At 43.2% G+C, this 13,052-nt stretch overlaps 1 protein-coding gene across 1 annotated transcript in view; it reads right to left on the reverse strand.

Annotated features, from left to right (window-relative positions):
• Nucleotides 1-1,220: 1,220 nt before the first annotated feature.
• LOC119453428 (probable chitinase 10) overlaps nucleotides 1,221-13,052 on the reverse strand; it is a 174,305-nt gene continuing 162,473 nt past the window's right edge. Inside the window, exons 14-16 of the mRNA XM_037715455.2 lie at nucleotides 12,238-12,357; nucleotides 9,620-9,812; nucleotides 1,221-6,273 (exon numbers count right to left, since the gene is read on the reverse strand). Of these exons, the coding sequence (XP_037571383.1) occupies nucleotides 6,068-6,273; nucleotides 9,620-9,812; nucleotides 12,238-12,357 (519 nt within the window). The 3' untranslated portion in view covers nucleotides 1,221-6,067. The remainder of the gene's footprint in view (nucleotides 6,274-9,619; nucleotides 9,813-12,237; nucleotides 12,358-13,052) is intronic.

Below are 13,052 nucleotides of genomic sequence, written 5' to 3' on the forward strand. Positions count from 1 at the left end.
CAAGTGCATGAAGTCCGGCGTAAGTTCCTCTCCAGAATACACCCTTCTTCCGTAATCTGCAATTTCTCAAAAAAAAAGAAGGCTAGTAGACTGCTGGCTTTCGGTCTGTTTATCTACAGAGGATCATCATCATAATTGCCTTTTGGCCTGTTCCTTCACAAATTCTACATCTCCAGAGAGTTTACAAACTGACTAGAATAAGCGTGTCATATACGGCACCACCATTATTTCTGAATGGTACGAACCTCACTGCACATCGCGTAATGCCTGTCTATTTTAAGCGTTTGTTCGAGAATGTCTCAGCTCACACGCAGGCTGTCGCTGTTGGTATTGCCGAAAAGACCGTAACCTAAAGAGAAGCAAGAGAAGAAGGAACCAACCTGCACACTTTTATTTCGTTCGTTGCTTCATAAAAAATATCACAGTGAGGCCCGAAATGCGAAGTATTGACAGCGATAGCATAGTATTGGAGAATTACATGCAGGTTCACAGTTTTATTGGTCGTTTCATTGAAATAAAACCTCGCTTAAATTAAGCTAACAGGCATGGTGTGACGCTTGCACAGGTAAACATTAACAGATCTCGCGTGATGACTGCGAACGCTCGATGTCACAACGCTGTTTTCTTGATTCTTTTCTTTTCTTCCTCATTTTGGTAGGTCTGTTTATTTTTCTTTCTTGTAACTAAAACACAGAAATTATACGCTTTTATCTGCGTCTGGCTGTTCAGTCACACTCATTCTTTGCTGCTCTTTATTATTATATGTGTTCAAAGAGATGTTGGTGCAGATTAAACGGCGCTGGCTACTTTTCTTTTCCTAATTTAGAGTTGTTCTTTAACTAAGTTTAAAGAAACAACAACATGTGCACACTACAAAGAAAATGTTTCTGAGCAGTGAGCGGTTCCGAAAACTTGAGTGTTCATGCTATTGTAGAGATGACGTCACTAATTGCTGCAAATCACACTGCTCACCAACGCACACGAAAGATCCTGTACGAACGCTCGTCTTCGTTTCATTTATTAGTCGCGCTTTTAAATGTACATTCAAGGAATCCATCTTACCTGCGTCACTCGGGTCTCCGCCAATCCACTTTATTGGGTGTGCGCCATGGTTTCAGGTCATCAACATCGTTATCGTAGTCATCACCATCATCTTCTGGCGCTAGTTACCCAGTCTGTTGAATGCAACATGCCGCGCCATGATGATAGAAGGAGTCGTCTTTGGTGTTTTTGTTTGTATTTATTCGCTTTCTTTCTCTCAGATGGCAGCCGACTTTGTACAGAAGCTCGAGTGCCGAGACCTCGTCGAGCGAGACCCACACACGCCGCTCGGAGCACACAGCGCGACACGGTATAGGGACAACGTTGAGAAGAAGATAAAACACAAACAAGATAAAAAGCACACCCAATCTGCAAAGTGTCATAGGCGGTATGCGCGATAATAAATAAGAAACTCTGACATAGAGACTTTCGCCGAGCGAACTCTTGTCTCCTTGTCGTGGGGCCCAATTGTCAGCCCTGGTGCCAAGCCTTATACGCGTTGTGGAAAATACACGAGGCGATCGTTCACACTGAAAGCGAACACCTAACTCGTAAATGGGGCGACAAGAGCGAAATATTTGTTCAAATTTGTCACAGAAGAGAAGGACAACATGACTCGCTAAACCAGACATATATGGGCACGAAAGATATTCCGCATGTATTCATGCCATTATTCTGCCCCAGTTGCATACCAGGCATGCCCCAGGCTGGATACCAATAGGGTTTTTCAATTAAAAGAAAACACCCTACTTTTCGTGAGACAAGACAAATGTACGCTTGGTATCTTTTCCTAAACAACTGTCACTTAAGCTATCCTGTACGCCGTCTCTAAACGGCAAACCTATTGCTGTTGTTGTTGTTGTTTGTTTCGAAGCTTTGGGGGAGGGGGGGGGGGGTTGACATCACTCATTCGGCTTATGGTAAATTGTCACATTCAGCAAATAGGGCACCAGGACAGAGCTGATGAGACCTGAACTTGAATAGAGGTACCTAAGTCTTTTCCGTACTGCCAAAAGTGACACTTCCCGTATGACGTGCAAGTTTCTAAAGTGAAACAAACAAAACGTAACATTCTTCCTCGCCCCTTTGCCTGAAAATTCTTGAATTCGTAAAACAACTTTTTTTGCAATTCTGATCCAGCAGGGTGTCACAGGCAGTAGTCATTCTTGTGCTAATCACACGAATAAAAGGCCTAAGAGAAACTTGCAGACTTTCGAACATTTCGTCTGCCGGTGGTAAATATATTAACATTTATTTTGTGTTCTTTCTATTAGTTTTGCAATGAAAGTATTCCCTTGAATACAAGCAGGCCTAGAAACGTCTGGTCCCTTCAAAACGCACGCATGGTTCTCGACGGCGTTCCAAGACCGAAGAAATACGATTGAGGCGATATGTTCAAACAAACGCAAGCACCTGGACCTGCCATCTAGGAAAATATTTGATATTGTTATTCCACGTATGGGTGCAATGCGTTATATTACATTTCATTAGTCGTCGGCTTTATTCAGCCAACTGGATTTTTTTCTGTCAGATACCGTTCTAAAGTTCCTCACTTACATAAAGTTTTCCTAGCACTTGAATACTGAAGCGGGAAATTGATTTTGGGTTAATTATTGTCGCTGTTTATGCTCGCGTTTTAGTTAGTTTCCACGTTTAAAGGTGATTTGCTTTCTTTGGATAGTGCACCAGGTCATGCAGAAATTAACAAAGCGAACCTGCAGATGTGGGTGCTATGCTGAACTTTAAGCACAGCATATTTCACAACAACGCGCGCCCCGTTCTTCTGCGCGTAATACCGTCGGCACTTTGTAAGATTAACTTCGCTGAGATAGGGCGCTTTATTTCAAGGCCCACGAAAGGTACCGTAAAAAAATACTTTCTCAGCAAGGCAGGGTCAACCGTTTTGAGCATTGCGAACATGAGACAAAACATTCGTTTTTTTTTCCTCTGGTGACTGGCAGATCATGCTTGGTTTGTTATCTAAACGACAAAAAACTGCCTATTTGGGGGGGAATTCATAGAAACAACCATACACAGCACATACGCAATACCTACGACGAGTAGTTTTGGAAGGTAGGTTCGGAAATGGCTTTCAAGAATAAATGCTTTTCGCGCAAAAGAAAGCATTGTCTGCAACTAACAAACGGAAAAAATAGAGAGGAAAGATCAAGTAGCTTGTCACGTAATCAAGAAGTATTGATCTTGAGATAAGCTGGTGCTCATCATCTACCGACCCTCAATCTGCAGCGGGCGAAATTAAGTAGTTCGTGACAAAAACGACGTAAAAGAAGTTAAAGAGGGAATAGATATGTAGATGCATTGGCGGAATACGATGTCCCCCAAAACGTTGACACCTGTTCCACGTTTCCTCACGTCAGAAATATAGATTGTTGCACACGCATTCTACACTAGCACGAAATGTCTTTTACAACACAAAATACTCTTGCAACGTATTAAAACAATACATAAATGTATAATATGTATAACAAACTTTGCTTCTTCCTGTCTCCTCCAAAACAAACTTAGCCAACACCTCCTGATGACGATGTCTGAGTCAAAAGATCTTTCAAGTCACTTTGTTTTTCTTAAACCTTGACGTCCCTTCCGCCACACTAGTCTAAACATACAGGTGCGATGCATTTCTCAGAAGAAGCCTGATATTCTGCATCCATACATTCACTGGTCACGTGCCAGCTCAGTGGCACAGCGTGTTTTCAGCGCTCAACTACGCTACATGAAAGGCAGTGCCTAAGCTGGCTCTACATCGGCTGCGGTCTGCGGAGTGTAGTAACGTAACATTTTTTGAGCACCATACTTCTATGAAAGTTAATAATTTCACTGCAACCTTTGCACATAACTTCATGTGCCATCAAAACAACGAAAAACCTTGAGTTCAATCAAGCACTAAAAGAACATTATTACACAATATGGCAGTCAATAAAGAAGAAATAAAACAATTTAAAATGCGCACTGCTCAGGAGTCAGTTCCGTCTTAGGAATGATCATGTTTGGGGTGTGTTATTGTGGCCTTGCTCATTTATGTTAACTACAAGTCATATTTCACTTTGTCTTGAGACCAAAGAAGTCTTTACGAAAATATTCATGGGAAGAAGCTTCAATGAAAACTTCAGTGAACGCTCACGAAAAACATTTCACAGGACCAGTTCACTGAGCAAACGGCAATGCAGTTAAATTTCAATTTACTGATTGTAAAAAAAACATGATGAATGTATTTAAGTACCGGCTCGTTCTAGCATAATTCCAAGTTCTACTTGCCACAGGGCAGCTTTTTCTAGGTTAGAACGTTCAGTTTGAGACATGCGGCTGCTGGGACATTGGCCACTGTGTGTATGTCACATGTATATACTTAAGGCACATTGTCTCTCAATATGGGCCATTACTCACTTGACGATTGCGGTTGCACGTCACTTGAGCATCGCCCCTAACTCATTTGTCAAGTGCCAGGCTTTGTCGACGACTGTGACACATGGGGGGACAGATGGAAGAAAAACTAAAGGTATACAATTTCAATGCTTTTCGTATGTACTATCGTGGACAAACAAAATGCGAGCACTAGTATTCAATTGTGAGGAGTTAAGAGCACGCGGGTTTGATTAACTCAAACCTATGTAATCGGGCACTGAACCCTGCACACAACTCCGTATCACAAGAACATTTATTCAGGACACTTTAGGTTTCTACACTGAACAATATCTCGAAAGTTTCCTGATTTTCTACTGATTATCTCTAGCGAATTTCGTCTGTCCACGATAGTACGCTTGCACAGCTCGTTATTTGCATTTTGCTATCATCTAAATAGCACAATAATCCTAAGAAACAAAGCAAAAATCTCAGGCACACTTTCTACATCAAGAAATGCCTAAAATCGAGATTCTTAGGCGGCAACAGCAGGTGACGCAATTATAAGCGTTTCTCGATAATCGCGCCACAGCGCTCGCGATTGCCGACCTCTCCGAAACAGCATTTGGGTCATGACTTTCGGGCTACAATTCTGAAATGCGTAGCTTGCCTTGTTTTATTATTTTGCGGACCACTATATCCACGCTCCGACGCAAACGTGTATTAATCGACACGAAGGCAGTTCGCGTCAACAAAAAACGGTGCTGGATAACCAAGCATGTCACCCGTTCCACCGCCTAGAGAGATTCACTTCCGATGCTTATTATTGTCGGCCGTCGTCGCGTGCAAGCCTCATGGGAAATATTGTAGCTCAATTTAAACGTCAGTGCAAATGCATAAAGAAATAAGACGTGCTTTAAGTGAGACTAAAAACGTTTCCAAGTACAAAGGAGATGAGTTCTGGCTGTATTGCCAGCAACAAAAATTTGCCCTTCTTCGCTTTAGAGGAAATATTGCATGAATTCCACTAACGCCCCAGAAATGCTGCATAGTATTTGTGATGTCATGCTATTCAAGTGACCTCTGTGCTCCCAAAGCAGATATTTCTTGCTTACTAAGCCCGCTGTTTCGCAAGTGAATAAACGAATTATGAAGTCGTGCCTTCTGGTGCACAAAATGTTCTCGAAATAGTGAAGAGCGCGCGCACCAACCGCCCAGCGATTCTAGTGGCCAGAGCCTTCATTCCAAAGTGGACTTTTTTATACCTTGTCTTACTAGTGGCAAATCTAGTTATTGTTCAAACGAACTCGGTGTGCCCAGGGTGCATCTTGTTCATTGATGGAGCAACGTCTTCATCTGTGACCTAAAATTCATGGCTGCCTATGCCCACCCAATTGATAAATTTGAAGCCGAGTACGCTGCGGCAATGACGATCGACTTCTTTGCCGGAAGGCCACTTCGTCAATCAATAATAGAATGCCGAAACTAATGCAGCCTGTGAAAGAGCTACAGAACGCCAGCGAAAGTTTCTGTGATCGGGTTGGTAGCACCGCAAAACACAATTCCACAAAGTGCTACGCGGCGATACGCTGTTCAGTTGAGGCGACGAGGGCGACGACGGCGACAAGGTAGCGAAATTTGCAAAGACGCGAGACGGGCTGGACTACTAGGACTTCTTGGCGACGTGCTTGCAGTCATCGACGTTCTCGGGCCAGTCGCACACGCTCTCGTTAAGGTTGAACACGAGGTTCGTGGGGCATGGCATGTGGTGGCGCCGCTTTCCCTCGCACATGTAGTACATGGTGCAGTCCTTCTTGTCCAGGTGGTAGCTGATGTGGCCGTCCTCCTCGTCACACACAACCTCGTCGGGATCTGCGTAACAGAAGAAACGCTGCTTTGAAGATAGTTCTGGGAACAAGTAGTACCGTTGGTAAAGGTTCGAGAGCGCCGCCTGGTATGTCACTGTCTCGAAAGACTCCTACACCATGCGCATCAACGCTACTGCGCGACTGCAGCTCCTGAACTACTGTGCGAAATGCAATCGCTTAGTGTTGTCAACCGTGCTCTGCTGGTTTAAATGGATGGGTACTTTGAGCAAATCATTGAAACAGGATGTAGGCTTATGCGACCGAACTTGTTCCAACAATAATAGTGGGAATAATAATAATCAATGAATTAATCATTTATTTATCGTGCCCAGGAACAACCGTGAGGTCTAGGTGCTGGCGCACGTATACATAGAAACAGAAATACAGCAGGGGGATATCAGTAAAAAAAACAATGAATAAAAAATAACAATCTTGAAAAGAAAAGTGTACATACATGTAACCGCAGGCGCAAAATGCATACATAAGAAAAAGGAGGAGAAGGGAAGTTGAACAAAATGCGAAACTAAGACACAACAACGGACAGCTCAGAGCAGATTAACAACGACAGAGAGTTGTGAAAAATATCAAGGTCATGAAAGTGGGCGTTATAAAGACTGTGTATTCTGTGGACGGTTGGGTGTTGGTGGTGACCGGCAGCAACATGGAAAGGTCTGTGTTCTCTGGTGATCTTGCGCGGAATACAAAACAGGATACAACTGAGGAGTTCGGGACACATGAGGATACCGTGAAGGAGTGTGAAAAGGAACAGCAGGTCAGCGCGATTACGTCGGCAGCGAAGTAAGGGCAATGGCAATAATCCAACATTGTTAGAGCAAGGCCCAGAGTCCGTGTTAGCAAAGTGGTGATGATATATGCTTAGAAACTTTTTCTGGACCCGATCTATAATGTCACTGTTGGATCTAGAAATGCCGTTACAGACTTAATAATAGTAAGAATAATAATAATAATAATAATAATAATAATAATAATAATAATAATAATAATAATAATAATAATGCTTATTTTCCACCTTGAAACAAAAACAGAGGAGCTGCAAAAAAGGCTCTCTGAAACAGCTTAACAAAGCTGCAGCCGAAACCTAGTAGCAATTTATTACCTCAATAACAAATGTCATTCCGTACTGCGTATCCCCTTGCGTTTACGCTAACTATACTCCACCACCGATTAGTTTAAGCTTTCTTCGATTATCCCTAAAGCACAATGTCTTAACCCATTAGCGCCTGCTATACTATAACTAGTATACTTGGTTTCGCACCCCTACCTCTTGAACAACTGAACATTTTGTTTTGGTTATTTCCGTTTCTTTTACCCAGAGGACCCGCACACACACCCTAACACAGGGTAGAATTTGCTGTTCAATCCATATCTAAAAATTACGTGCCAATTTCAGCAAAACTGCGGACTCGCGACGAACTGGGATGTGTACTCGCTTTTCATTTATTTCTGGTCGCCTGATTTATGTATTCGCATTGTGCTTTTTACGGTGCTTAACACATATGCTGAGCATGTCGAATCTGCGCCTTCATCCCAAAGAACAAAACCGCGTACAAAATTTGATGTACATGATATAGTACAGTTGGCGTTAGCAGTTACAAATCGACGCTTTTCGTTTAGTTGTATTCAAGCATAGATACAGAGTTTTTCTTCGGAAAGAAGCCGTTCTGTTGCTTGTGCGATGCTCTGGATGCAGTTGAGAGTTCATAGTAGAGGACATTGATATCGCGATTGTGCCGCGAGAACTAACTGAACATACACGTGAGGAGGAAGGTGATGACGACAGCACCGATGCTTTCGCCGTTAACGCCTGCAGTTTGTTTTGCAAAGACTGCAACAATATTCCGCCAAAATGGTTTCGTTGAAATAGCACCATTGAGCAAACCTTAGCCGCACTCGCGATGTCGGCGTTGCCGTTGCCCGTGCTTGCTGGGTGTCACTATATGTGTGTTTGCACGCTCATGGCGGATGGTCACGGTGACTACCCCGAAAAAAAAATCGGGAAAAAGCTGCTACGCAGATTTTGTCACGCCCTACCATCACGGAGATGTGAGATGTGCACGGCCACTTTGGAGCTCAAAAAAGGGTACTTCGAAAACATTCATACAAGGAGGTAGGAGTGCAATGACAGTGTCTTGGCCATTGAAACCCCATGCGCCCAGTGTACTAGACGTAGTGCACCCATGCTAGCTTGAGAACCAGTAAATATATCGCAAAAATGTTTTGAAGACGTGCTATTTGGGTTATTTTTTCCAGTATTCACAAAATTTGATGAAAATCGCACTGCCAGTTTTATCAGGGGTCATAATGGGTTAAGCTGCGCGTGCCACATGCAGCAAATTGTCCATATATATATATATATATATATATATATATATATATATATATATATATATATGTACATATATGGACAGGGGTAATTGGAGATCGCAGGGAGAGAGAGGTCTTCGTCCTGCAGTGGTCATTAATATAGCCTGCTATATACATATATATATATATATATATATATATATACGTCACGCCACATTGGCATAGCTTCCGGAACTACTCGGTGCGCGGACGCCCTTATACGTGCAATATATATATATATATATATATTGCACGTATAAGGGCGTCCGCGCACCCAGTAGTTCCGGAAGCTATGCCAATGTGGCGTGACGTCGCTGTCGATCTCTTGCTGCCGATTTCGGAGTATATATTGCATATTAGCCGTAGCCTTGGACTGCACAACTATAGGTTGCACCACCACATCACGGGGGCGGAGGCAACGAAAAGCTGGCCGGCGGTTACACAGCTCGAAGACCACGACAGGAGCGACTTTTCTTCTTTTGTCTTTATGTGGCAGCATGCGCGATTAATTTTGCCGGGTGACCGTGGCAGGGAACTAAAAAAGGTAAGTTTTCGGGGATTTGTGCTTCGCTCGTTCATCGAGTTATAATACCACGTACTTCGCAATAAAATGTTTGCAATTCAGCGTTCGTCAGTGAAATCTTAGGTATCCCATGCCTATTTTTAATTGTGCGTTGTATGAATGAGACATGTAACACCGAATATCCCGACCTTCTACTTCTCACTGACCGGTCTTGAGAAGGAGGGAGAGGCGCCCTACTGTCTCGGGCGTCCTCTTGCAACGACACCTCAGCCTATATCCAGTGCAGATGTAGAACACTATCGAACTTCTCACGTGTTACTGACGGTTCGTGCTTAGATTAGGAACGTGAAGCTTTACTGTGCCAGTTGTCATGCTCGAACGTAATCGTATTCAAATGTTTGCCTTGAGAGTGTTGTTACTGCATTCGTAATTTGGTAACAATGGGCGAGTTATGAAACCTTACCGACGAGCTGTCCGTAAGAGTTGTAGACGTTGGAGGAGGCCACTTCCAGGTTGGCAACCTTGTATCCCTTCAGCTCCTCTTTGATGGCCGTCAGCAGCGGGTAGCTTTGGCCAGTGCATGTGCCTTTGAAGTCGTCGAGGTCTACAGACCAGACCATGACTCCTCCGTAGCCGGCCTGTTTCAGCCACTGGACCTGCGCACAGATACGTATTCAGTGCGTCTGAACAGTATACTCATGTAATATCCGCACGGCGATTTATTGGGCTAGCTGATTCATATCACTTATGACGTGTGCTACAGCATAGAAAAGCAGATCCAAGCAGTAAGTGTAGAAAAAGAGGTACTTATAGAAAAAAGCTGAACTAGCACACTGTCGCCAAGTTTTCTTGGTGACGTACAGTCTTAAACAAATTGGTGCATGTCGATATATTGAAACAAATTTCCACAAATAAGATACGCATCTGAGAGAAACATTGCATGTACTCACTTATAGTTAGCTTTTCTTTTATTTTTGATGCCACTTCAAGATATCTCGTGCTGCAGATCTATATTTTGTTGATTGTTTTCTTGTTCTCACGTTTCTCCTAGGTAAACGCATGGTTTCACTTTTAGCACTTGTCTCTCGTACATTTTATGGTGGTTTTCTGCTTAACAAGTCGACTGACAGGGATTCAATGATTCACTGCTAAAAGGATTCAATAATTCATAGTGTCAAAAATTGCATTTCACTATGGCATTAGCAATTTTATTACAGTTTAGCGCAAAATAACTTGCCATGATTTCTATCTTTAAAGCCAATTACCGTCTCATAGCCAGAGGTCCCTTCTCTTTCGTCAGTGTTACCAGGTCCTAAAGAAGGAAGTGGTGAAATCTCCCAAAGCACTGAAACACTATTCAATCTAGGCCATATGCTTTCAAGCAGCCAGAGGAGCAACCAAGCCGTGCCGAAATAACTACCACGGCAACTCATACTCCGCGCACTTAGTCTGTACGCGAGAGACAGGTTCCAAGAAATAACATGGTATATGTAACGTTTTTATTATTGTAGACGATATATCTGATGTGATATATGTGCACGCGATATAAGTGTCCACGCTGCTTTATCCCGAAGAACTTCATTTCCTATACTATGCAGCACAAGACATTTATTTCAGAAATAGTGTAAAGGGTAGCAGGGAAGCCGAGATTTTCGAATATGACTGGCTAGTTAGCCAGATCACGTCACTGTTTCTTCCTTTCATCAAAGGCGTGCACACAGGGGAAAAGAGGGGGATGGGGGGAAGCATAGCCACCCTTGGCCAGCTTGCCGAGTATGCGGGGAGCGACGGGGCTAACTTAGCTCAAAAACTTTAATTTCTTATAACATGAGCGTCTTCAATGCTTCTTTTTGCTTTTTGTCTAGCAAGGCATTGAGCTGTCTACTAGCAGTTTCTTTATTACACAGGATTGGCCAAAATATACAGGCTTTTGCTTCAAAATGGTGAAGACATGAACTGTAAGCACAAGAAGCAGCACTCGGACCACCTATGTTAGCATCGTTAGTTCTTCAGGTCTTTTGTTTTGAACAGCACAGTGAAGATCTTTGTGGAGGTTGGTTTTCATTTCTTGGAAGATGAAACTAGTTTTAGTAGTTTTCTATGTTTGTCCTAAGGACACTACTGAAACAAAAATGCTACACTTTTATCACTGCGCGACAGTCAATAGCCTGTACATTTACAGCCTTTTGCATGGTTGCTGATCCTTCAAAATAAGCTGCGCATCAGATATACATTACAATCTTAAAGTTCGGTAAGTGGGTATGGAATAAATAATAGATATCATATTGTGTGACGCCTTTTTTTTTCTTTCAGCTTGAGTGTCTGCGAAATGACCCACGGTGTTATAGCACGCTAAAAGCAAAGGGTGTATCGGAGGAGGGTTGCCATATAGCTTTTCCCGCTACCCCGCCCCACCCTCTTCTATATTGAAAAATACAGCGCACGCGTTTGCTCTGCACTGCTCTTCACAACCCTTGTCTGTAGTCAGTGCTGTGGTCACTGATAATTAGATCACTGTTTAGATAGGCACGGCGCCCTTTCATTGTCCTTTCCGAGTCGGTGACATGGCGCACCTAACGTTTTGGAGCGCAGAGACTCCATACTTCCTCATGTAGTGCAAGGGCAGTAGGCGCTGCGCGCTGTCATGGCCGACGTAGGTCCTTGAGATGGTGTCGCGATGCTTAAATCGAGGAAAAGGCGTTGTCTTTCAGTCGCGATTTTCGGAGCCAGCAAAACTCTTATGAGAGAAATTCTGAGACAGCTTTTAAGAAAGCAAATTTGATATATCGCTGTGCCTATATTTTATATTTGCCTATAAAATAATCTTAAGGAAAATGCTGCGCATTGTAATTAGTGCCGCAATCTAAACGGCTGCCCCACTTAATTGCGCGTACGTTGGCACTTCTTCGTCAATGCTATACATATGTTCGCTGTACAAAAGCGTCCAACCAAATCAGCAGTAACACTGTACGTTCACGCACTGGGTCTTTCCTGCCAAGTAGAACCTGTAGCCAAAGAGCTTATTCGGTTGGACTGACGTTCCTTACCATTTCTGGTAAAAGCAGAATGCGGTAACCGTACCTTGAGCTTGAGGCTTCTCTGGTCATCGAAGCCGACCCACTGGTCATCCTTGTAGGCGTAAGGAACCATCTGCTCGTTGTCCCAGACAAGCGTTGCTCCGGATCGCAGGAGATCGCAGATCTGTTTGACACAAAAGCGGATGCTGAATAGACATACGTTGTCCATCTAGCGGATTGATTTGTGTCATCAAATCGGAGTTATCAAAACGCGGTAGCAGTGTCGATTATTTACACTCTCCTGTGCGATGTGTAGAATTCTTAAGAAGCACTTATTGGCATCTTCTGAAGTGCTAGTAGTTTCTTTTAGGAAAGCGCTTACAGGAACAAAGTTAGGTGACTCTACCTATCCTCCTCCAACCAGCGTAAGCCACAGAGTCATCCCTTCTTTAAATAAATATCCACTCATTCATTGCTAACTACGAGCGCTACAACTCCGGAGGCGTTGGGTCGATACCATGAAATATTTCCTCCGTATTGCACCGTCGGTGGCTACGTTAACAAACTCGTGTAGAAATGCAAGGCTCAATGGAGTCACCTTTAAACAGTTTAGCCAAAGTGAGACTGATTTGGTCAGTGCAGATAGGGAATTTTAGTATTGCTATACCGAAATGATTAAGCACAAAGGCACGCCATAAAATCGCATGTGTAAGATGTGTAAGACATTTCAGCTAAGTTTTAACTTAGCCAAGCAAAGAACATGTATCGGCGTTCATTTCTTTAAGACTGAAAGCATACACCAATGCATTACGTTTGTAAGGTTCCCATTATGGCTATGGTTGCTCGATAACTACCGTACTTCGTTAATATACGAATGAA

This window comes from Dermacentor silvarum, chromosome 5, assembly GCF_013339745.2.
Source record: "Dermacentor silvarum isolate Dsil-2018 chromosome 5, BIME_Dsil_1.4, whole genome shotgun sequence".
In the NCBI taxonomy this organism is placed as follows: domain Eukaryota; kingdom Metazoa; phylum Arthropoda; class Arachnida; order Ixodida; family Ixodidae; genus Dermacentor; species Dermacentor silvarum.